Source organism: Triturus cristatus, chromosome 8 (genome assembly GCF_964204655.1).
Source record: "Triturus cristatus chromosome 8, aTriCri1.1, whole genome shotgun sequence".
NCBI classification, from domain to species: Eukaryota; Metazoa; Chordata; class Amphibia; order Caudata; family Salamandridae; genus Triturus; species Triturus cristatus.
In genome coordinates this window covers 329,032,340-329,058,843 of record NC_140591.1, presented here as the reverse complement: position 1 = coordinate 329,058,843, position 26,504 = coordinate 329,032,340, and the positions used below count along the sequence as shown (strand labels likewise).

At 46.0% G+C, this 26,504-nt stretch overlaps 1 protein-coding gene across 1 annotated transcript in view; it reads right to left on the bottom strand.

Annotated features, from left to right (window-relative positions):
• Window positions 1-22,142: 22,142 nt before the first annotated feature.
• Window positions 22,143-26,504, bottom strand: part of POLR1D (RNA polymerase I and III subunit D) — a 37,976-nt gene continuing 33,614 nt past the window's right edge. Inside the window, exon 3 of the mRNA XM_085621631.1 lies at window positions 22,143-24,463. Within this exon, the coding sequence (XP_085477757.1) occupies window positions 24,193-24,463 (271 nt within the window). The 3' untranslated portion in view covers window positions 22,143-24,192. The remainder of the gene's footprint in view (window positions 24,464-26,504) is intronic.

Below are 26,504 nucleotides of genomic sequence, written 5' to 3'. Positions count from 1 at the left end.
GTTGGCAGCCCCTAGCCGATCGATGAGCTCATCAGCTCTGGGGATGGGGTGTGCGTCGGTCCTAGTGACCGAATTGAGTCCTCTGTAGTCCACACAGAACCGGAGTTCGGGTGTGGCTCCCGGCGCTGCAGCCTTTGGGACCAAGACCACGGGGCTGGCCCAAGGACTGCTAGAAGACTCAATTACCCCGAGTGCAAACATCTTGGAGACCTCCTCCTTGATGCATGTCCTCACCCTGTCAGTCACCCTGTAGGCCTTGTGCCGCACAGGTGGACTATCCCCAGTGTCCACATCATGGACGCACCAATCAGTGACACCAGGGACCAGGGAAAACAGGTCAGAAAACTGTCCCAGCAACTGGCGACAATCATTCTGTTGCTCAGGGGTCAGGGTGGAAGAGAGGATGACACCATCCACTGACCCATCTTGCTCCTTGGCTGACAGGAGGTCAGGAAGAGGTTCTGTCTCCTCTTCCATTCCAGCATCTGTTGCCAAGAGCATGCCCACTTGGGACCTCTCCAAGTGGGGCTTGAGGCGGTTGACATGCAGGACCCTTAAGGGGTTCCTAGGAGACTTCAGGTCCACCACGTAGGTAACAGGACTCTTGCGCTCCACCACCTCAAAGGGACCGGTCCACTTATCCTGGAGCGCACACGGCTCCACGGGGGCCAGGACCCATACTTTCTGTCCAGGCTGAAGCTCTACCAGAGTGGCATTCTGGTCGTACCACCGCTTCATCTCCTCCTGGCTGGCTTCCAGATTTGCCTCAGCAAGTTGCCTGAATCGCCTAGTCTGATTCCTGAAGGCCAGCATGTAACTATATACATTCTGGGGAGGCTTCCTGGGAGATTGCTCCCAGCCTTCTTTGACCAGACTTAGAGGTCCTCTGACTGGGTGACCATACAGAAGCTCAAAGGGACTGAACCCCAGAGACTTCTGTGGCACCTCACGGTAAGCGAAGAGAAGGCATGGTAAGAGGACGTCCCACTTACGCCTCATGGCCCCTTCTAGGCCCATGATCATGCCTTTGAGGGTTCGGTTGAATCTCTCAACCAACCCGTTTCCTTGGGGGTGGTAAGGGGTGGTGAACTTGTAGGTTACACCACACTCTTGCCAAAGAGATTTCATGTACTTGGACATGAAATTGGTACCTCGGTCAGACACCACTTCTAGAGGGAATCCCACTCGGGAGAAAATTCCCATCAGTGCCCGTCCCACCACGGGGGCCGTCACTGTCCTTAGAGGAATGGCTTCCGGGTACCGGGTGGCATGGTCCACCAGGACCAGGATGAACCTATTGCCCATCGCTGTCCTGGGGTCCAGTGGCCCTACAATGTCAATCCCCACTCGCTGGAATGGGGTACCGACCACAGGGAATGGCTGGAGTGGAGCCTTCTGCTTCCTTCCACTCTTTCCACTTGCCTGGCAAGTCTGGCATGTCCTGCAGTGAGTATCTGAACTCCTGCGCATTTGAGGCCAATAAAAGTGGGTGACAAGCCTTTCAAAGGTCTTGTCCTGCCCCAAATGCCCTGCCAATGGCACATCGTGAGCCAGCCCCAGTAGGAAGGCTCTGAAGTCCTGGGGTACCACCAGCGCACGGGCTGACCCAGGCTCAGCAACCTTAGGCTCTGTTTATAGGAGGTCATTCTCCCAGTAAACGAAATGTGATCCTGACTGATCACCTGCGGCCTGGTCTGCAGCCGCATACCCACGAGAGAAGGGCACTCCTTCTGTGCCTTGCAAAAGTCCTCCCTGGTGGGACCCCCTTCCTGCTGCCAATGGGTCAGCTCCGGCAGGTCTCCCAGTTCAGCTATCTGCTCCCCTGTAGGCTCCAGGGCATCCCCCTCAAGGTCTGCTTCCTCCTGGACCGTGGGAACTTCAGGGGCCGGCTTCCCGCGCCCCTTGCTCCTTCTCTCTGAGGCCGGTTCCTGGGCCTCCCTCTCAGGCTCCAGGGTCTCTTGAGTACCTCTACTGGCTGCCATGGACCGTGTGGTGACACACGCCCAATCCGGCATACCCAACATCTCCAGGTGAGCACTCCGCTCCACCTTAGCCCAAGGTGAGCTCTCCAAATCGTTCCCTAACAAACAGTCTACAGGCATGGCGGGCCTCACAGCTACCTGAAGAGTACCAGAGACCCCCCCCCACTCAAAGGGAACCTGAGCCACCTTGCAGTGTCTCTCTGTGTTGTCAGCGGCAACAACGGGATAGAATGCATTGGGGACCACCAGCTCCTGAGACACCAGGTGACACCGGACAGCCGTCACACTGGCTCCTGTATCTCTAAGAGCTTCCACCCTATGGCCATTTATGGTCACCCACTGCCTGTACTTCTTAGTGTTCTCAGGCAGCTGGGTTGGAGGGACCACTTCACGGTCTCCTAGCGAGACCAGGGACATCTCTGCGGGACCCCACCCACCTTGGACATCCCTCTCCTCCCCCAAGGCTACACTAGTCACCTGCCGGGGTGGAGCACCAGTGGGTGCTGGTTTACCAAACAATGGACACTTTACATCAGAGGCAAAATGCCCCAAATTGTTACACCTGTAACATCTTACGGGCCCCTTTGGAACAGGAGGACCTGTCGGGGCCCCGGTCGGTTTCTGGGGTGGGGGAGGCTGAGAACCCTTCCCTTGGTTCCCTTGGGGACTATTTTGGGGCCCTTTTTGGAACTGCTTCTGTTTACCCCTGTCCCCCCCACTCTTCTGCTGGGGACCCTGCCCACCTTTGGCGGAATCTCCCACGGTACCCTTGTGGACCCTGGTACTGACCCAGCGGTCCGCCTCCTCAGCAAGCTTCCTCGGGTTAGTCAGCTTACTATCGATCAGGTGCTGGCGTAGCTCAGGAAAACAATTACTGGACAAGTGCTCCCATGCCATTAAATCAAGAAGCCCTTGATAATCATTTACCTTACTACCCTTTACCCAACCATCCAGCGCTCTGCAAAAGAAAGTCACATACTCCACATACGTACTATTGGGAATCTTAGTGCAACCCCTGAACCTCTGTCTATATAACTCAGGGGTCAACCCATACCTAGCCATCAATGCTTCCTTCATATGGGCATAAGAATTACGAACATCAACAGGTAAATCTAACAGTGTGTCCCGCCCTTCACTCAGGAACCTTCCCCACAACCCCGCTCCCCAATCTTTCTCAGGGACCCGGTGGGAAGACATGGCTACCTCGTAGGCTCTGAACCACTGCCCGATGTCGTCATTCCTGAAGAACTCCTTCACTACATCCTTGGGAATATAAACTCTTGGTTCCGCCGGTACTGGCGGTGTGCTGCCACCAGAGGGATTAAGCTCCAAACTTTTTGCTTTCAGCTCCAGCTCCCTCAGCTTCATGTCATGCTCTAATTGTAGTTTCTTTTCTTCCATGGCTAATCTTTGTTTTTCCATATCCATCTGCCCATGAAGTTTTGCCATTTCCACCTCGTGTGCCCGGGTTGCTGCCCTGTCCGCCAACTCTTCTGGCGACAGGCATCTGCCAAACTCATGGACACTTTCCGGTGGAACCACTTCCACCTGATTCTCTGGTGCCTTTGACTCATACCAGGCCCTCAGCGCCTTCACAAATTGTTCCTTCTTTTTCAATCCAGTTTGGGCAATCCTGAACTTGGAGCAAAGACCTTTCAAGTCTTCATTGGTACGACTCAGAAGTGCGTCTTCTTCCCAGTCTACGTCTTCAAATCCAGAGATTATGGAAGCCGCCCTTCCGGCGGAAAGTGAACCAGGCATGGCTCTAACAACGGAGACTCTTGGCAAAACAAAAACAAATGCTAGCCTTGTGGCTGTGTTACTGGTCTGCTCTCACTACGTGGTGATCAGTGATTCACTATACGCAAACCACAAATGCAAATCCGTAAATCCCACCGCTGCCACCAATGTTAGAAATGAGGGGGCTCTGGTTGACGCAGGTGTGAACCCACAACAAGCAGGGACCCTTTACTTCTTGTCAGGGCGAAGGATGACTCCCCAGAATAACCCCTGCTCACCCTCTAGGTGCGTGGCGCGAGCAGTCTAGGCTAAGTCTCAGGCGTACACGGTTAAGCAAATGCAATTACACATACAGTAAACCCCTTGCATGCACCACAAATGGACACCAATCAGGAAGTATATAAAAATAAGCTTTTATGTAGATTCAGCAGATTCAAATACAAGGCCCAGTAACGTTGAACTGATGGGGCCACAATTCTTGGAAGTACGGTAAAGTTCTCTTTGTTTTACGTAAAGTTCTTTAGGCGGGCACAAGGTAACTGTAGGCCTCAGCGTACTTTGTGCTGAGGCAGCGCCCCGGGAGTACACAGCAGATGACAGGGAAATAAGAACGTTGCGGACCCTGGATCCGATGCGAGCTCGCGGTCGAGTTCGTGAGTACAGTACCTTGTTTCTTGACGCAAAGGCGGGTGCGGGATTTCAGCGGCTCTTCGACAGAAGAGCGAGGCGGCGTCCGGGGCTCCCACACTTCACGAGGGTGTCTGATCTTCAGGCTCACGACAAGAGCGGGGTGTTGCAGGTGGCGGGTGAACAAGGCGGGGCAGCCGGGCACGCAGATGCGTCCGGGCCGTCCGAGGCTTGGAGATGCTCACACGCCGATTCCGGCGGGAGGGTGAAGGTGCACAGCGAGCCTCCACGAGCGAGGTGACGGGGCAGCCCAGCACAGCGTAGGGGGAGCGGCTCCGATCGAGCGAGGCTCTTCCCAAGGCGGGGGCGGCTAAGCAGTCCTGGTCACGGCTCAGGGAGGGACTGGGCACGAGGGTCACAGCTCCGGCGAGGGAAAGGACACCACAGTCCAGCAGCAGGCGAGTGAAGGTCAGGTAGAGCCCAATGGTCCTGGGGCTCAGTTCAGGGGGCAAGCTCAGTTCCAAGCCCTTGGAGATCGTTTTGGAAAAGCACCAGTCTTGAAAGTAAAAGTAAAGTAAAAGTTTTCAGCAACAGTTTCTCTTCTCTCCTTTGGCAGCAAGGTCACCACTGCAGGCCAATCCCCCAGGATAGGGACAGTCTTCTCCTACAGCTTTCCCGGTGCCTCCTCCTCAGGCAGAGATTCTTCTTGGTCAAAAGCGGATCTAGTTTCTTAGGAGCAGGGCTCCTCCATTTATACCACAAATCTTTTGTTCTCCCAGGCCAGGGGGGCCCTTGCCTAGTTCAGTCCGGTTTCTGAGCACTTTGTTTACGTGATGCAGGTTTCTCCTTTCAGAGTGCAGGGCAGAGTCATCAGACGCTCCACAGGGGGTGGAGCCGGCATCGAGGTAGCGGAGCACTGTCCTATTCAGAACCTAGGAGCACTCCTCCCACCCATCTATCTGTTGATCGTCCTATTCATACCAGGCTACCTAGCCCTGCCCATCTGGGTTCCCCCAGCCCTGTCACTCACACCAGCCAGACATCAGATACACATCACGCAGAGGCGGCTGAAATGTTTAGGCAAGCAAAGGCCGACTTTCTAAAAGCGGCATTTGCAAACCCGGAATATTAAAATAAACCTTGCGAAAAGGTGTACCTTATTATTCCGAGTTCAGGCATACTAAACTCGATCTCCTACCATGTTCCCTGGGTCGGTTAGGATCATAGGGTGTAATAATCCAGGCCGCCCATACTGGCCTATGAGAACAGGGTAGCCTTGCAGTAGTGAACAACAAGATGGCGGTAATTCACTACTAGGACATGCCATGCATCCAGGCTTGTCCTACCTTAGGCGTACAATGCACCCTGCCCGTGGGCCTACCAGAGGGGTGACTAACATGCAGCTAAGGGAAGGTTTTAGGGACTGGCAAGTGTGGGCACTTGTCGGTCGGCGTGTCAGTACCAGACTGCACGCAGGTTCTGCGATGGCAGACCTTAGACGTATTTTACCGGCCGCTTCTGTGGGTGGCACAACCCGTGCTGCAAGCCCACCAGCGGTGTTCGCATTTACATGCCCTGGCGCCCCTGGCGCACTTTACTGGGGTCTGATAGTAAACCGAACAATCCAATCATGGAATCCAACCAACATATACAATTTACATAGGGAGCACTCGCACCGCGACACTGGTTGGCAGTGGCACAGCGCGCTGAGCGGCCAACACCATAAAAACACATGAGGCACAGCGACAAAACGAGGAAGGGAGACTCACGCCAAGGTGCCAGGTCTAACACACACTCACCTGCTGTCAATGTGTAGCTGGAGCTATTTATTGTAATATTGTGAAAGTCCAAATACTTGATTTACATACATGTACAGTTGCGCCCCAGTATTCAGTATATCACTTATAAGAAAAATCCCAAAATGACAACGTTATGACAATTTGTTGAATACAAAGTGTATGTGGCACCAATAATGTCATTCCTTGAAAAATCGGACACTACAGGGATTGCGCCATATCATGTAATATATCATGTAGTAGAGTATTCTCAGCTGACAAAGTTTAAAATAATCTGTTGAATACAACCTTGTGTCGCACAAATAATGTCACATTGGGAATAATCAGTTACTACAGTGGTGTGCTGTACTATTAGCAAGACGTCCGTTAACTGCAAATGCCTTTACTATACTTTCCCCGTTACATTATATTTACTGCAAATTCTTCTTCCCAAAACTTACAATCGATCAAGGAAGCACTTTTCCTGAAACATCCGTAACTCTGTCTAACGCCCAGAACAATGGGGCTTTCGCGTTGCCTTCTTTCAATCGTTTTATAAAAATATTTTTGGTCAATATGGTACATCTCACTATCACCATAGGGCACCTCATGTAAACACATCACCAATATCGATTACTTGATGTGGTTTTCTAATCGGCTTTGCTTACTTCCACAAGAGATACTTATGGGGGTTTGGTTATTTTAGAACGATAGTCATTTTTTCACAACGGTTAACATACATTATATACACCATATGATTATATCACCAAATTACTCTGGTTCGTTTTGCACAAGCATTTCTCGTACAGTTACCATTGAAATTATCAATCAAGTTATAATGTGCAAACTTGCGTGCAGTTCGCTCGGACTTTGATCTTCTCATTTAGCGTCTGCTCACAGATAAAGCAGTCTGTCATAGATGGTAATTACCCATGCATCTTTCCCTTGATATAGGTGCATCTTTACTTTCATAACAGTCCACTATTTTGGAACTTTATCGTGACCAGCCGGGTTGGAATTATCACCGGCGGAGCGGCGAGAGCTCCACTTTCTCTATATTTTATATTTTTTCACTGCTTTTTCTCTTATCAAAATTCTCCTTTTTATAAGCAGAGTACTTTTACTTATAACCCCCTTGGTCTCTTTTCTCCTTTTCCTTTTCACTTCACAGACCACCAAGATCTTTTTTTCTCCGATATTCAGGTAGAATTCGCCCTTTATATGACATACTTTGTTTTTACTGCCCCCCTTCCATTTCTAAGAAATATAAACTTTAGCGACCCATTGCTAGAAATGCTTATGGACTATACTCTTTGATCATTTAACTACATGTTCTTCAAATTTGTGTTAAGCACCAGACAATTGACATTGAGACTTTGAAATTAATCATGTACTATGCTCACATCTCACATGCCTTTCTCTTCCATCGTGTACAGCTTTGGTTTTTTCTTTCAGGGTTTCCACTTTAAGGTGTAAAGTCACCAATATATTATGTGTAATGCATTTGAAACACACAACCTGTTTACAATCCGCTTTCCCAGCCCTGAGGAAGTCGCAGAATTATTTTCCAATGCGATGAAACGTGTTGGCTGGTTTCTTTTGCCCAAATGAAAAATGAAATAAAGACAAAGTAACAATCCACCTACAAGAACAATTGACCGTGGCTTACGAAATTTCTTGAACTGTGTTGATACCTTTTTTTTTTGTATTATCATCTTATGTGTGCCCAGGACTTGGTTTCATATGCAATAGTGCAGGGTTTCCCTACACTTATTCTTAGGGGATTATCTCCTTAGTTGGTTGCACCATATACTACAAAGCCCACTTACAGTCACGTTTACCGAACAGAGCGCCACACTTCCTGAGGTACTAAAAATCCTTCCCAATAGTAAGTTCCCAGAGGTGTTGGGCAATTTGGGTGTAGCAAGGTAGATAGTAGACGAGTCTTGCTGCAGCATTTTGCATGGTTTGGAGCCCATTCAGGAGCTTCTTCCATTGATTTGTGCATTGAGCACATTACCATAGTCTAGTCTGCTGGTGACTATGGCCAGTCATGTTGTTAGGTCTCACCTGACCCAGCGCATGCGCTGGTCTGGCGGGACTTATTGAGAGGGCTCCAAAAAGTGCTACCAGGCCAGCCTAGTGCTACAGTGCATGTGCGCAGCGCTTTACCACAATTACTTTCACGGCCGCTTGGCATAGCCAATAGGTCTCGCTTTTGGGACCTTTTAAGTATTTAGTTATGCAACTGTTGCATGGCTAAACAGTTATAAGGTCCCAAAGGCGAGACCTATTGGCTATGCCAATGCTTGTTTTTCTAGTGTTGTCTGGTAGCCACTTAAAGATCTTTTGCAGCATCCACAGGATGAAGAAGCATGAGACGGTCACTGCATTGATTTAGGCTGTGATGTCAAGCTTGTTTTCCAGGATGATTCCTGTGTTTCTGGCATGGGTGGTGGAGGTAAGGTGTGGGGCCGAGGTCTGCTGATCACCAGGTAGAGTTCCAAGCCAAACGTTTCCTTCCAAAGATCACTACTTGAGTTTTGCCTGTGTTGAGTTTGTTTTGTGTTGTGGGGGGTCCTGTCTGAGAGGGATAGAATCAGTCTGGTGTCATCATCGTTCGGAGAGTTTGCTGATGCCTTGAGATCTGTTGAGGTCTGCCAACTGGGTCATGTAGAAGTTGAATAAGGCCGGACTGAGAAAAGATCCTTGGGAAACTCCCCAGATGACGTTTGTGAGAAGGTGGCCTGATAAATGATGTCCACTAGTTCTAGTGGGCACCTTGTATCAGTCCAAACAACCCCTTATGGTGATAGGTTACAGACAACCTTATGTGAAAGCAATCCTAGTGGTAGCTATGGAGAGCAGCCTTCAGGCTAAGTCTTGAAGGAATGTAAAGCAGCTTGTTTTACCAGTCAACCTTATGTGAAAGCAATCCTAGTGGTAGCTATGGAGAGCAGCCTTCAGGCTAAGTCTTGAAGGAATGTAAAGCAGCTTGTTTTACCAGTCTGTTTTACCAGTCTATAATCTCTTGAATGATCAAATGAAAAGACAAACACATCAGGTATATATTCAAAATATATGTATTTAAGATAAATCACACCCCTCTAGGCTCTTTATGAGACTGGAGTGCGAAGTACTTCAGTTACAAGTGTTTAAGCATCAGTAAAAGCAAATATACACGTTTGGGCCCTAGGGGCGTGCCAAACCATATACTAAAATAGTGGTATAAGAACCACGACTGAGATAGGCAAGGTGCCTATCACCTCTAGAATTGCTGGGACCCCAAGAAACCACCCAAGGTAGGGACGTCGGGGACCCATGGGAGCCGTATGCAGTGTGCAAACACAACCGCGGGTTCCTATTACTTTCTATGGGGAATGTCGCGGTTGGAATTTTAAAGATTAGGGACACTTCAAATCAAACTAAGACCAAACCCATTTGGACTTGGACAGTTCTAGGGCTAGCACCCTCGAGAGTACCGGAGTACTTGAGTTACCTCACCCAGGGAAGCCGGGTGCATAGGTGTCTTTTGGTGTCGGGTCGCGTCGTCGATTCCAATGGAAGCCTGCAAAGAACTGCTGCTGCCAAGAAGAGAAGTGTCCGGAGAGATCCAAGCCTGGATATAGGGTGTAAGGAACCTGAAAGCAGAGGGGACAGAGTCTGGGTCACTTGCCAGTGACCTAGGGCAGGATGGACCAATGCCCATAGATGTCGGGTGCTTCAGGTGAGTTGTCGAGTGTCTTGACTCTTCAGCCACGAGGTCCAGGAGGCATTGACAAAGTCCATGAGTTGGATTCTAGCTGTCCCACGAAGTCTGTCGAGTGCTGCGGTGTTGGCGACCAGAAAGGACACAACAAGCCTTGGCAACGGCAAGTCTCAGGAAATCAGAGTAAGGACTGCGGTGCAGACCAGCAAGGTCTGATGGACTAACCCAGCAAGGGTAAGTAAGCGCAAGTCTGGAGCAACCAGATAAGCACAAGTGGAGTTGCCTTCGTGGGGACCTGCTAGCCAACGGGCTAGTGATCGCGAAGGAGCCTCGAGCGGTTGCACTTGGAGCTGGCCCACGGGTCACTCGTGGAGTGGAGGCCAACAATCTTCGGTGCAGGAGGTGGTCAAGGCTGGGGCTACTCGGAGCCCAAAGCACAACTTCAAGGATGACCAGGAAGGTGTTGTTGCTGCAGGGGTCACGGTTCCACGTTACCCACAATAGCCACGGGCCTCAGCTTTGCTGTAGACTCAGGATAGCCTCGGGAAAGTCTGGAAATCCACCTCTGGTGATGCAGACACTTCGGCGTCCGACAGGAGCTTCAGTAACGCAGACAGGTCACTTGCTTCTTTGGTGCCTGCCAAGCAGGGGAAGTCACTCCTTGACCCCAAGGGAGATTTCTTCCGTCTTCTAGTCGTGATAGAAAGTCGAAGGTCCAGGATATATGTTTCAGAGGTTCGTCCAGGGTAATCTAAAGTCCTAGGGACTGGGTTCCTATACTAATACTAAGTTTAGGGGATGGACTACCTCTAAGGCTCCACCTATGGGTGGGCCTGGGGTGGGGGTGGTTACACCCCTTCCCCTTTGTCCAGTTTCACGCCAGAGCAGGGGCTGAATGCCCCTGCAACCAGTTTGAACTGGGCTATGCACAGGGACACCTTGTGTGCCCCAGGCAGTGTCTCAAAAGCATTCACTGAATGCACCCACCCTGCCCCAATACACATCAGCCTGTCTAGGGAGGTGGTTATACCTCCCTGTGACAGGAAACCCATTGTCCAGGCCTCTCCTGCCGGAGTTTCCCCCAGCAGCAGGTGGCCAGACCTGTGTCTGTGGCATCCATTTTGTGATGCCAGGGCTTTGAAAGGATTTAACCGGGTTTAGTCAGTGTGAACAGGTCTCTCCCTCTAGAAGGGAGGAATACTACCCCTGCCGCCAGAACTGGCGGGGGGTGGGGGGGGGGGGGGGTTAGTATTCCAAAGCGTTTGACACCAAACATGACATGTTTTGATGCAGCCATTCCACAGTTGGCATTTACCGCGAGGTTATAATGCACTTAAGAGTATCTGGTATGGCTGTATCACAGAACAGCCATAAGGAAGTATTTCCGAATGCTGCAGAGGGGCACAGCTCATGCTTGGGCACCCTCTAACATAAAACCAAGCACTCTGCCTTCAGGATGGTCAAGGCCTGCCATAGGAGTGGCTTATAGGTTTATATGTGTCTGTATAAGGTAGTGATATAGGTAGCCTATACCACAGTAAGGGGTGCAAGCACACCCTTACCCAGGCTGCAGTAGCAGACCTGTGGTGTCATTTTGGAGTGCTTCCCTGGGGTGGCAGAATACATGCTGCAGCCCCTGGTAGGCCTCTGAGGTACCTATGCCCTAGGTACATAGTATACAATATACTAGGGGCTTATAAGGCACTTCAGAATCCAATTAGATATGTACCTAATGTACATGGAAACCATTTTACAGAGAAAGTAGATAGACTGGGGCCCTGAATAGCAGGATCCCAGTCCAACTAAGTCATAAACCAGCAAAACACCAGGGAAAAAGTGGGGGCAACCATATAGTCAGATTCCACCTTCCTACAACGTTTGTGGCTTCTGACATGTAAGCAGGCTAACTTTTTCTGTCCCTCCTGTGAGGACGAAGCAGATCCAAGGGCGCGGGGGTCCTTGGATGCCTGTTTTATGTAGTGTTCTAATGAGGGTGGAGTGGGAGACCGTGTCGAAGGCTGAAAAAAGGTCCACGGTCGAGGATCATCCTGATGTCATCTGTTGCTGCGATGAGGGCAGTAGTGGTGCTGTGATTAAGCCGGAAGCCCAACTGAGTGATGTCTAGGAGTTGGTGTGTGATTCTCGACATTCCGGCAGTCTAGCGAATCTGCCGTTTGACGTCTCGGCTGCAGTTTGGCTTCCGGTAGCCTTTCCCTTGCAAGGGCAGCGGATTTATTAGGCGGATATGTGGAAGGCGGCCGGGTGCGCTACGGAGCTAGATTAGGTGGCGCCATTACATTCTGCGGCGCAGCCATGCCCCAACTCAACACTCATTTGACTACATCAATAAACCGGAAGAGACACCGAAAGTATGAAAACCTCAATACAAATATGTGGTAGCTGGAATTAAGGTCAGGCATGCTGCAGCTATTGAGGACACTGCTTCTGAGCAGGGAGTGGGCAGTGACCATGTTGGACAGCGCAGCTGAGGTCACACACTATTGATTGCCAGAACCTGATGGATTGTCTGGTGGGAGTAGCGCTGAGTGAATAAAGTCAGGTAGAGACACAGAATACTAGAGTAAGGGTCCCAGGTCGTTTATACGAAATACAACTCCAATTGGAGGGAGATGTATGTAGGAATATTAATGTCCTCTTTTGGGAGGACTTCACATACAATATTCTCTTGGCCGAAAAGAATTGGCCACCTGATTTCATGATGGATTGCCCAAACAGAAAAACAGTACTTTTACCTACTTTTTCCGACCTGGTTTCAGAATTGGTTAAACATTTATACGCCAAGGAATGGGGGTTAGCACTTGCTCCTGTGTTATACTGCAACCATGTGGGGTGGGATGACGGTTCCCCCTTATGAAATACCAGTGAGGACTAACACACAACCTCAAAGACAATGCCCCATTAAAAATTAGGCCAAAAACAAGTTAGGGAGATTCTAGAACAACTTAAATACCAGGGTGTAATAGAAAGTTGCACCTCTTCAATGAATAATGCCTTGTTTCCCCATGATTAAACCAGACCATTCATATCGTCTAGTTCTAGATTGCTGACACCTAAACACAGCTATGCGCACATTTGCCGTACAAACTGCACACAGCATGGCACTAATGAACAACATAGTGCATAAATAATACAAAACTACACTAGATATCTCAAATTGATTTTTCTGCCAAAATATAGTGCCTGGAAGCAGATATTTTACTGCATTCAGTGCTAGGTTCTCAAAAACAGTTCCGTCAATTGCCACAGGAGTATAAGAATAGCCCGGGCTGTTTTCAGCAAGGGTAACAGAACTTCTTGAAAATTTTGACGGCCAAGCATTGTCCTGTCGATGACAAATCTGATGGATGACCTTTCTGTACACTTGACAAAACTAGATTGCTTAATTCTGGGATCTGCTCACAAGGGCTACAAATGTAACTTTAGAAAATAATAATAATTAAAAAAATAATTGCCCACCTCTGGGATACGAGTTGTCAAGTGAAGGCAAAAGCCTGGCGACACACTTCTCATAGAAGTGTGCGCTTCTACAGCCTCTAACAACATTGAAGAGGATACACAGTCCATATTAGGATTCCTACATTTTGGCAGAACTTATATTACAGATTATGGAGAATGGGTTAAACAATTATACAACCTGATCCATCCAGAATTCTCAAGTACACACTAGACCACTGAACACACACATATGTTCAGTATAAGCTGACAGGCTAGCTTCAAAACACTTACACATCCACATGTAAAACACAACAAACCAGGTGATCCCTGGAATTGCAGGGGCATCCGGGTACACCTCAAAGAAGGTGACACTGTACAGATTGATATATAGATGCGATTTATATGCAATGCGGAATGCATTTTAAACAGACAGAAAAAATGCTGCCAGCGGTACAGAGTGCGGTGTTGAGAGAGGGAGAGAGCGCGCACTGGCTCAGGAAAAACACATTTTTGTCATAACCCCGGTACCGACCTTAGAGGCCATCTTAAGAGCAGCATTCCAAACGCAAAAGCATTACACCCACAATGTATACAATGGGCTAACTCGCTCACCGCAACAGATGTAGACTACAGATTTGACTCTACACTACACACACAAGCCTTTCTGCAATCTGAACAAGAATATCCTCGGTCTAATGAAATGGTTCTGCCCAGCCTACCGTAGGAACAAAGCACCAATATCCAGCAGCATGCCCCATCGTGAAGGGGTGCATGCAGGATGGAGAATTCAATCCAGAGAAAACCTACGCGCAGTCACTTAGAGACTGCATTGTGCCGTTGGCCTGAATTTAGGGCTCTAATACTGGCACTGGAGAACACGGATCCCTGATTCCTCACACTCCTAGTGTGTGATTCGTATCACTGTCTCCAGCCTTATAATAAATATTTACACTACTTGAGCCAGAACAGATACAGGGATTCAAAAGGGTGTACAATAAAGCACAACATGCTTTGGGAAAAGGTGGCAAAGCTGAAAGAGTTCTTGACACAGACTCATGTAATCCACTCACTGAATCATCAGTGTGTTGGAATACACATTGTTGGAAATTCATTGGCTGATGAAGCCACAAAAGCAACAGTACGAACTGCTGCAGTCGCTGCAATAACTCGTTCAAGTACGAGAATAGACAATGACATCATGACGGCTGTCAAAGCTGAACACGACGACACCCACTTTCCACTCAAGTACTCCAAGTTAGATGCACAAAACATCCCATTTGCTCACATTCCTAGAGTGGGGGATAGAGTAATACCAAATTCAGACCACAGGCTAGATTTAATTCTAGCTACACGAGGGTTTTGCATCTGCACAAACTGGGGTGGCTGCTACAGCTTCACTATTGCAGCAACGCTACTGGTGGTCAGGTCTCTATAAACAGACCAAGGACTTCGTCCTTAAATGTGGCATCTGTAGCAACTGATGGGTTCCATGGTGGCACGTTCACCACAGACACCTCTACTGGTTTCAATCAAGCATCTCGCTTGTGTTTATTTGGATCATTGCAGCCCCATGTCATCGGATGGGGCATACCATTGCATTTTGGTTGCAGTGGATTCCTGTGGGTATGGCCACAACAGTCGGCTGATGCCCAAACTGTTATAAAGGAGCTGAGAGTCTTTATCATGACATATGGAGTTTGCATACTACATTCCAGACAGGGACCGGCATTTGCCTCCAGGGCTTACAAAGATGCCATGGGAAGTTTGGGTGCGACTCTGCAGTATTCCTCCAAATACCATCCAGAGGGAAATTAGGCTGTGGAGAGAAAAAGACAGGACTTCAAGCAGCCTTTAACAGCCAGGGTACTAGGTTCAGGTCGCAGTTTGGTCCATCATCTATCTGGGGTCCAGAGGGCACTTTATCTGCCTAGGAAATTCCTGGGTGGTCGGACTCCCTATGAAAACCTGTTTGGGGTAAAGATGTGGGACCCAGACAGACAGTCCCAGCACAGTGGCAGCGGAAACAGCATTTGATCTAAACCAACGTCTGAGTATTTTACAGGAACTGAAGTTTCTGGGACGAGTAAAGCAACATCCAAGTAAAAAACACCACCACTGGTAAAGTGAAGGTAGTCCCGGCAAGGCCTGGTTGGATCCCAAGGATTGGGGGATCTGGTCAGGGACAAATTTATGGACAAGTAAGGATTTGGGCCATTCAACAGATCACCTCTACGAGTCATGGCAATTGAAGGTACCAGAACCATACTTCTAAAGCCCCTTTCCGGCTACAAAAACAAGAGATGAATCTCCATTGATCTGATCAAACCACATTATGTGTCTGATTTTCAACAGTAGGCCACGTGGGTTCCTGGGCAGTTACCTGCCTCCTCTTGCTACCATACAAGAAGATCAGACGGACGCTTTAAGCCTCTGGCTACTTCATCGGCATTGATGACTTTTCCTCAGATTCATCTGTCCAAATGCACCACCACTCATTCCATTTTGAGTGAGACTGCGTGTTTTCTATCTTTGGATGAAAAAGACATACTTTGTTCCTCCATGGTCACACCTGCTTTAATTTTCCTAGCCCTCTGAATTTGATTAGTGAGAGTCTTTTTCTTGCTTCTCAATGGACACCATCTCCCTGAGCGCTCTGCAGTACAACTGGTGAACTTGGTTTTCAAACCACGCTTGTCATCACACAAAGAATGAAGAAACCTTTACCTGGTGAACATTTTAGTTGTTTCAGTTCCTGATGGGGTGGTTTGCGATAGGGTATTGTATGACGTGTATAGTCCTACTGAACTTTTAAAAATTCCATATTTGTATAAATTATCTTTAAATGACATTGTCATCCCATATACAATCTCGGACGATTGGCATGTAAACGCTGTACTTGAAATGCTAGAAGATCTAGGGCATTCTACTGTTTTTTGTCTGATGAGCTGTACAAAGGTACATCCATTTAGGGTGAAATGTTCGGTTTACAACATTACGATCATCATTTCCTGCATAAAGTAATTACTCCACGTGCTGTTTTTAATTACTGACACTGGGAGCATTGCCCTACCCCACCATGGGGTAGTTCAAAAACATTTGAGCAGAAGTATGCTTTTTTTCTGGTTATGATACATTAGACCCAGTAAACTTGCACAATCACCTACAAAGAAAAATATGTTAAACACCAAGCTGATTTATTCTACTTCTTTTCTTTCCCAGCTGACCACACAAGGGTTCGGGTTTTGGAGGGACACTATTGATTTAATATCAATTCGAGGAAAAAAGGAATTGCAGGGTTCAGAGGAATAATGCCTTATATAACAAATGATTTTCATCAACACAACTGTGCAACAAATATCAGGTCTTGGCTTAGTCAAGATAAAAGATTTAAACACAGCATGCATTCCCACAGTTTGAAAAGTGGCCAAAGCTTACAAAATACAAGGAAGAAACACTAGACATCATGCTAGGCAATTGCATGTACAATAATTAATCAGAAACCAATTGGAAGGGATGGTTAGTGTGGCAGTTAGACACTAACGGATGTCAAGCATAGTTCCAGGGTAACACCGAAGTCTTTAAGATCAGCAGGCCTGATCTGCGTTATGTGGAGACAGAACATTCAGGGGTGGTAACAATGTACAGTGATGGGAAGTTGTGCCTTGATTGGCTAAAAACCTCAACATTGTCAACATGTCTTCTTGTATGCAATATACGATAAAATATGTAAAGTTTCTCAGCAGGAAGCTGCTGGAAGACTGCATGAAATTGACAGCGCTAATTTAGAGAAGGCTCTAGCAGTAGTGGACAATGGCTTGACCACCGCGTCCTCTAGAATGTACATCCTGGGTAACATAGTGGCATCAGCAATAGACATACAACATGACATATCCACATGACAACATGGGCAATCACAACTCATATCCATTCTGCTATTGAGTTGGACGCTTCAGACACTTTGTTATGGTTGCGTACCCTGGTGACATGAAAGCCACTAACCTATTTTCACCTTACCAAACAGCAAATACTCATGGCACCCAAAGGTGCAACAGAGATTAGAGAGACTGCTGTTCACTGTTGCTGAAACACCTTCCACGGACAGGATAATCCAAGGGTTCATTACTCTGCTGATTTTGACATTCTGTTTCCAAATCTGCTTAGAACACCATCAAGTGGTAAGATACGACGCGTTAGGCGAAGGGTATGTACAAGAATATTGGGAATTACCTTTCAAATTCCGATGTCGGAATAAAGACACACATTTTTCCTCAGCTGTTCCAGCTGCGAGAATGCTTTAAGTGGTTCCTTAGTGTGCAAAGAGGTTTTGCTCCATGGGGCTTGCAATGCATCCAAAGCAAACTTCTCGCTACTTGAAAGGTTCCCCAATGGCCACGATTCGTCTGGCTTTCAGATTACTCGAATGGGAGGCATGTGACATTGAACAATCAAGATTGCTGCAGGATGAGACCAGGCACAGCCTATCTTGTCACGGTTTCTTCCGTGGTCACTTGCTGTATACAAGTATGGTTTCCACCTTACCGTACAGTTAGGGAGGCGCCATTGTGGTCTTTGATTAAGCTTTCAAAGATGCACTTTGACGCCTTTAGCAGACTAAAAGCCTTATTGTTTCAGAAAGATGTGGTCTTATATGCAAAGGAGACGTTTGATCTTCAAGTTGCAAGGTCTTCTGAGATACAGTCACTACTCTGTACTAATTTCCCACAACATTTTGGAAAATTGGTGCAGCGCATTATTTATAGGTCTCATATTGTGGGGGTAGCACACTTTTTAAAAAGCTTAGCCTCTGGTTTGGTTAGTACCATCCAGAGTTATTCCAACATTTATTCACTTCATGTTCAGAAGTGTTTTTGGAGGACTAAGCTGGTCCTGTTCCCGATTGTCTTACTGTGATTTTAATTGTTCTGCTCCGCAATGGATGTCCCATTTCGAGATCAAAGGAATCTTGTACTACCACAGGTTCTCCTGTGCCATGAACGAATGGCACAATGTTTCGGTGCACCTTTGCTTCAGGAATTAAATTAGCAGTGGTTCTTATTTTGAGATGTATGGCTTCACTGCGTACAGCCATATTCAGCTGTCTGCTGTGCACTTTTGATTGTGCCTAGAAACGCAATCAGTTCAGACTCTGGACATGAACGTACTAGTGGACCCCTTAAAAGCCTATTTGCATCGCTGTCTTTTTCATATACCCTTGCTCCTAAATGCATTCTACAAGCCTTCCCAGGATGCTCCTGGTAAATTGCATCTTGGCTCTGGTAAATTGCATCTTGGCTCTGATCCTGTGAACTTTCCATTAAGTGTGGTCCTGCTGTGGGTGTTGGATGGGAACACATTTGCTCTGAGGTGTGCCTCTGGGATCGTCGGCGGTTGCTGGGAACAGAAATGTTTTGTCCACCACTCGGAACACAAGCAATATGCTATTCTGTTTGGTGGGAACATTTTGATTCGGACTGTTTTTATCATCCTAAATTAAATTTATTTATTAGCTTTTATAATTAAAAAAAAATGTCTTTCTGTATGCTTTGGTTTTCAAACTGTGTGATTGCATTCTTGGCTACATTAAAGATTTTAGCACCTTTATATAATCAAATGTTGTAGCATTGCCATGGATAACTTTTAGTATTCGATAGCCTTAGACAACGTATGTCTGAGGAGTGGGTGTCGTGTGGCTAAATTAGGCCCAGGAAGAAACAGCGTCATTTTACATGTATGTTTCTAAAGTTTCCTTCTTTTCCACATGATGATATTCGACACACAACTGCTTGCGTGACAGTGCAGGATTAGTTTATCTGAAACTGCATTGATTTAACAAATATACTCTTTTGACATAACTTGGCGACTTTAACCATTACCTATAAACATACGAAAAGACACATGTTAAACAAAGTTTGGTCAAGTTAAATTATTTAACCGTTCCAAAACCTGACAGTTTTGGAAGGAAACTTCTAAAAGTTCTGTAAAATGTATACTGCATAAAATGATTTGGATGCTCAATCACAGATATAAACAACTGTTAATGAAGCCTTTTCTCCAAATCAACAATAAGGTTACTGAATGCTGTTTCTATCACTATCTTACCTGCCATTGCTGCCTCTGCATTACTATTGTGGATGTTCATGAATAAATGTTAATTGTATGAGGGGGCATTATAATATTAGAGTAGATATGAAATTGTGAGGTTATGTGGGTCCTAAACTGTTTTCAAAGGATATGTATTTTAGAGCCATGATGTATAACTCTTGTTTAGGTCTCATCTACTGTTGTTGAAAGACATATTGTGTACAATATCAATACTTACCAGTGGGAATCCAGTCAGCCTATGGATCACTGGATGGCTTTCTTGTCAATCTCATTTGCTTGCTTCTTATTCAGTGGCTTTCCTTCTTATTCCGTTTGTCACTCACCTAATAAATAGCTTCTTTTCCATTCTTTTGATTGGATGAATTGTGTCCTTCAACAGCTGACATCAGGTAACTCAATTTTTCTGTCTGCTCTAGTAATGCAAGGGAGTACTTCCCCCTAACACATACCCATCTCTCACTCTCTCCATTTTGATCCCCCCAGCAGAACTATTTCTTCCCCAAATCCACCCGGTTACACTCGATTCCCCCCCCCCCCCCCAGCTTCTCCCTTGCTCCCCAACGCTTAGTGGCATGAACGCTTTCTCTTCCCTACATTCGTCCTTTGCTCCAAGACAGGTGTCCATCATCTTGTAACACTAAATTTAAAGTAAAAACAGCCTCAGAAATGTCATGACACCTACATACACATGCATACTGGCACATCAGTGATTAAGTCATGTAGCTCGGGCCTGGTCATTTTCCAGTTTTTTTTCCCTTTTTGCCAATGCTATTGTGTATCAAGAGCAATACGTGTTTCTTCTTGTTGCTGATGCCAAAAGCAACAAGAATTGGTAAAACCAAAAGATAATGCCATTGAAAGGCCAAGATCTGGCTTTGCCCAGGATCGTTACTTGTGTATCTTTTTAATATCAGCAGCTCCAGTTGTCAACTACTATAACACATGTTATGATTAAAAGTCAAAAGGGTTTCCCATTCACATAACATAGCACTGGATGGTGGAATTCAGTGACACGTAGTGTCAGCCGATCGTGTCACACGATCTGCTAATACTACGTGTTCTACACGCTGCTAAAACCTGAAGTTGCTGAATGGGGTAATACCCACTGTAGTGTTACACAAAGACCAAGGGTCAAAATAAAAGACCGGTCACCATTATAATTTTATAACAATTGACGTTCCAATTCAAGAAGAGATTAACATTCGCGGAGGTCACAACTAGTACCTTAAGAAAACTGAAAAACAACACACACCCAGTACTCAAGATAGAAGGCCAACACTTTTATGCCCTGAAGAAGTCAGAGGATGAAACGCGTTGGCTAAGTTTTATCTTTTTTGAAGGAGAATTCACGAATAAAGAGACAGAAACATACCTGCTGAATTGATGTCCCGTTTTGTGCGACAGGATAACATTTGAATGAAGTATCATTGATGCAATTTGAACATAACATTGAGACTGTTACAACAAGGAGTGCTGGATCAAATTTATGTTCTAACTAAATATATGTTACTTTGGAATGGCATTTTAGAATGGAAAAATTAACGGATAAAAGAGCACTGAGTAAGATGGAAATCGAGGATATGGACTTATTTTTTGCGGGGAATAGGTTTGTGCTGGAGAATTACATTTTGGTTTTAGAAACAAATTTGAGCAGGTTTGAAGCTATCCATCTTTCTAGCACACAACCATTTACTGAAGCAATCAAAACTGCTGGGGTTCTGCCATGTGCAGACATAGTAGTGCATCCCCTACGAAAGGCAGCACACTAACATTATATGCTCTAATGAAGCTTAGCAAAATAATTGATGCTTAGCATTGGATCAATATATTGGAATTACAAGAGCTGAAAATATATATTTAAATCAAGGCAGCTTAAGTAAACAATTTCCAGAGTGTTTCATTTCGGAGGGCAGTCTTAATTGCACTAGACTGACGATGCTCCCTGTAATCTGAAATGGACCAGTGTTTACTCAGAACATGGCATTGTAAATTGGGGATAGCATAATTTAGCGTTATTATGAAGTGCACAATCAAGAGTAAAATGCTACTTAGCACTCGTAATTTACCGCATACAGATTAGGAAGGCAGCTAGATGTTCTTGCATAGGTGTATCTTCTACACTAGAGCAGCCAGGAAGGAAATCCCACTCTCTTGGGCGTCAGAGGCAGAATTGGCAACTTCCTTCTACTGGACGTGTAAAGTAGGAGACAATTAACTAGATCTTGACAGTGGTGCCCAATGTCCTATCCAGAAGCTTGTGCTGGTAGAAGTAGGCAGATTAAACATGATCTCTTCGCATATTATGGGTCATGGTTTTGAATTTTCTCATCATGTAAACATCAGAATTGTCCAGCCAGGAGTGGTAAAATGTACTTAGGAACATTACACAATGCATATCAAGAGTACAACATTTTGTTGTTTCAACCCTGGGTGAATTTTTCTGCTAGATTTTAACTCCTGCATTTGTCTTCACATTCCACGCTGCTCAGACTTGGGTCTGCTCATCCTCGCCTTTGTCTAGAGCTCAACCAGGGATACTGCTAGACCATTTCTCGATGTAGAGTTGACCCTCATGTCTGTATATCTATCACATGCTGGGTACAGAATTTCAAAAATACATTTGGGATTTCATACACACCGATGGGAAAACAAACAAAAGAATTTCGATACAATATGATGCTTGTGATATCTACCAACTTGATTGTTTTTACATCTCCCTGAAAGAACAGAAAATCTTTACAAACACAGAACTTAGGCATTTTATAAATGTTTTATTTGAGTGAGGTGCATACGTTTGATGGAGCATCACAGCTGCATTATAGTATAGTGATTCCTTTACAGCACAGATGAATCACCTGTATCAGGTGTGGCCAATCTTAACACACTAAAATACCTTTTGGCAGATTCTTGTTCTAAACACAAATTCAGAAAGTATGAGCTCTTCGTAAGCATTTCAATCATGGCAAATGTTCCTTAAAAGCCATTCAGTTTGCACTTGGCGTCATTTTAAATTATTTAGAAAAGTAATAACCTCTCCTTTAGGATAACTATCGTTTAACTAATTTAGTTTCAAGAGTAATATTTTTTTTTTCCATATTAAAAGGTGCTAAATAATTCTCCCAAAAAACATACTTTATAAATTCAGATTTCACCAATGACAGGTCAGTCCATTTACCTAGTTATTAAATGGTAGAAAAGATCCGCTCAGTATTTTCTAGTCACAAGGAATCACTAGTATAATGTGAAAATGCATATCCTCCTCCCAAGAACAGAGTACTTCTGCAAATGTATGGAGAGTTAACTGACTTTGTGGCTTTGGAAGAAAAAAAAAAACGTACTTAAGAGTGTGAAGTTCAAAGTGCATGTGAAATACGACTTTAATGTCACAGCTCAGTCCAACCAACATGCAAACAAAGGCTAAAATTTTAAGTGAGACATTCGATCTGATTGAAAAGGGGAAAACTAAAGTGATTGTAAGCAAACATACAAAAACAAGATCACCACCAGGCAAGATGTTTTACCAAATGTTTAATGCACAGTAAGAGAACTAATTCTAATGAATACACAACTATCTGGTATGTGTGTTCAGAAAGTACTAATTTTCTTTCACACGTCCGATGAATGCCTGGAAACAAAAAAGCAATCACATTGCCTTCTGGTCAAAAGCACATCAATAGCCACAATCTAGCTGTTATTACTTAGTTTAGGTAGTTTGCTTATTTTGTTTTGTTCAACCACCGACTACCCTGATGAACAATGCCCTCTGGTAGAAGGACTCAATTTGACAACCGCTTTCAAAAGTAACTTTAACAGAATGATACATTTTGAAAAAAATTGTGCGGGTCAGATAAATGAACAGTCATTTCTCTAATCCACTGAAGACCTCCACAAGAAGTAAAAGCAAAAGCTAGTAGGATTATTTGAAACAGTTGCTTTGTGTGCAAGAACAGCACCAAGACTACCCAATTAATTGTTCAAAGCGAATATCAACCAACCTAGGCAGAATGAAGTAAACACTTAAACCAGACCATCTTAAAAGCTAGCAGAGTGCCTTATTAAGCAACCGGTAATGCTGTGGGTTACTTAAGTACTTTGTCCTGGCAAAGATTGAAAACCTGCGATAGCTGGAAAGGTCAAAACCTAACCTTCGCTTGACCTTTGAAAGTCAAATTTAAAATGGCAGTTCTCTGGAAGATGAAGAAAAGCGAATGGGCCATTCCTCTGGTGGAATGATCTCATCATAATCCAGGAAGACGAGATTCTCAAAACAAAAAAGGCTTGCAGACATACAACATGTCCAGAAAAGGAGTGAAATAGTATGTTTCAAAGCTTGTACTAACTGAATAAAATACACCCCTTCTTTCAAACCGAAGCTAAGAAGGTCACACAAAAATAAAGGTTTAGTCCGGCAGCACATTAAATTCATATGCACACAGATTATTACCGGAGCAAGAAAATTATAAATGGAGTGAATCGTTCAGGTTCTTGTTCCATATACTGAAGTATTGTAGTGTTCAAGATGTACACTACAGTGGATCCTCATAAAAATATATTTTACTGCACAGCTGCCAAAATGCACCACAGCAAAATACTCCTACTTCAAGGAAAAGAAGCCACTGAAAACGTGTTTACCATCGCCAACGTGGTCACAGCAAATGGTATCCTAACAGCAGCAAAAACGAGGTTGTGGTGCCCTCCAGAAAACATTCTGCAAGAACACATCCTCTCTCTCAAAAAAGACACACGAGGAAGAGGCCATTAACCCAAGACAGGATATACTTCCAATCCCTACAGTGGTCAGTCACCGCTTTCTGTGTCTTCGATCATGCTTATCTTTCGTGCTCTTGCTCCTGGAAGGCGAGTGGCTGCGGTCCCTTCTACTCCCAGAGTGACTGCGATCGTAAGGGTGGCTTCTCTGTTTCTTTGGGTGCTCTTTATTCTGGCTCGGTTCCACTTCAGAAACCTCCTTGTCCTCTTTTGAGCTTTCACGGTGTTCTCTCTGTGAGGGGATTGTGTTCCTAATAGTGTTGATGAGGAACCGCTTGTTCGCGCCAACAAGAGGGCATTTGATCCTGTACAAAAACAAACAAAATAAATAAATACATTAGACAAATTACCTGCTTTAAACTTTATATTGCATACCATCTAGTGTCATTTCAGAGCAGATTGATTTTTGGTTATTTTTCAAACTGTGTTCAATACGTTCCTTCACATAACAAAAAATTGCCACCAATCTAAAACCAAACTCTTGGCAGATAAGAGCAATTCATTTTAAATAACACTTAACGATTCCCCTCTTGGATTTCACAAAGCCGGCCTTGGATTTCTGGTATTCTGCTGCTGGTATTTCTCAATTATAACTCTTGTAAACCCCAAACAATAGGCAATGTTATGTAACGTCTACTCATTTTCTCCCACATGAACATAATTAGATTATAGAACACTATAGCCTTAGCAAAATTAATGGGCTAGGCCAGTCCAGCTTGTAGAAGCCCTGTTAAGTTTCAGGCACATTTTTAGGTCTCACCCAATAGAATGCATGCGCTATTTGTTGCAAGACATACTGTTAGCTCACACTGGGCTTAGAGCTCATCCATTGCTTGCTATTGGTTGGTTTCATTGCCACTAATTTTCTTGCTTTTTATTCGTCAGCTCCATACACTTTCTTTTCTCTTCTTGTGATTGTGCCTCCCTTGAAGCATAGACGTATTAATTGTGTCCTTCCATTGCTCAATTTTCAGGCCCTACTTCTTTCTTTTTGTATAAACACTCCACAAGATTGTGTGGAATTTCCAGTTGTCTCCATAGAGTTCGATTTCCGACCACAAGTTGTTCTTACTTCCCAGACCGTCCCCTGCCTTTCTTGTTTCCTCACCACCCCTTGCCTGTTTGGTCCTCCAGGCCTGCCAACCTTCCATTGTCAGTGTGTTTCCCCATCCTCCCGCCCGCTGTTGTCTGGATGCTTCCTCAACCCCTCCACCCATTGTTGCCTGTGTGCTTCCCCGTCCCCACACACACACACACCTACCTTCCTTTGTCTGGGTGCTCTCTCAGCCCAGACCCATTGTGATCTTGCTTCCCCAGTTCCTGCCACTCGCTCTCCATTCTCAACTTGCTTCCAGAACCCCTCCTGCCCATATTCCATTTTCTGTGTTTTCTCTTATTCTCCACCCACCATCATCATATGTGTGCTCCCTCAGCCACTTCTGCCCACTCTCCATTAACGGATGTCAGCATGCTCTCCCGGCCATTCTCGCCCACCCTCTGTCATCGGCTTGCCTTCCCACCCCCTTGCGCCCACCTTTCATTGTCAGCTGCCTCTTACAGCCCCTCCTGCCCACTGTCTGTCAGCTCGCACCCCCAGACCCGCCCACCCACCATTGTATCTTGCAGCCCCATCTCCTCTTGCTCACCCCTCCATTATCAGCTAGTCTCCTCAGCCCCATCCAACCCACTCGGTTGCCAACTTCCCTCCCAGCCATTCCCACCTACTTTCTGTTGTCAGCTTGCTTCACCAGCCCCTCCCGCCCACCTTCTGTTATCAGCTTGCTTTCCCAACCCCTCGCTCCGGTCTGTTGTCAGAAGGCTTGACCAGTACTGCCCACCCTCCGTCCATAGTCTGTGTGCTTCCCCATCTCCTATGCTTGTTTGCCCATCCCCTCCTGCACCCTCCCCCCTGGTTGTCAGCTTTCTCCCCATCCCCTCCCACCCATCCGTTGTCAGATTGCTCCCGCAATCCCTCAAGCCCATTCTTTGTTGTCTGTGTTCTTCCCCATCCCCTCCTGCCCATTCTCTGCAACAAGCTTGCTTCCTTAGGTACTTCCACCCACCCGTCCTTGTCCATGCTCTCTACCAATCCCCACCTGCCCGACCTCCCTCTGTGGTCCGTGAACTCTCTGAGCCACTCCTGACCCTCCCAGTTATCTGATGTCTGCTTGCTCCCCAGCCCCCCCACTGTCCATTGTCTGTTTGCTGCCCTAGCCCTTCCTATCCACCCTCCTTTGTCTCCTTGCTTCCCCAGCCACATCGGTTGTTAGCTTGCTCTACCAAACGTTCCAGCTAACACTCCATTGTCGGCTTGCTCCTCATCCTCTCCTGACCTCCAGTGTTCGT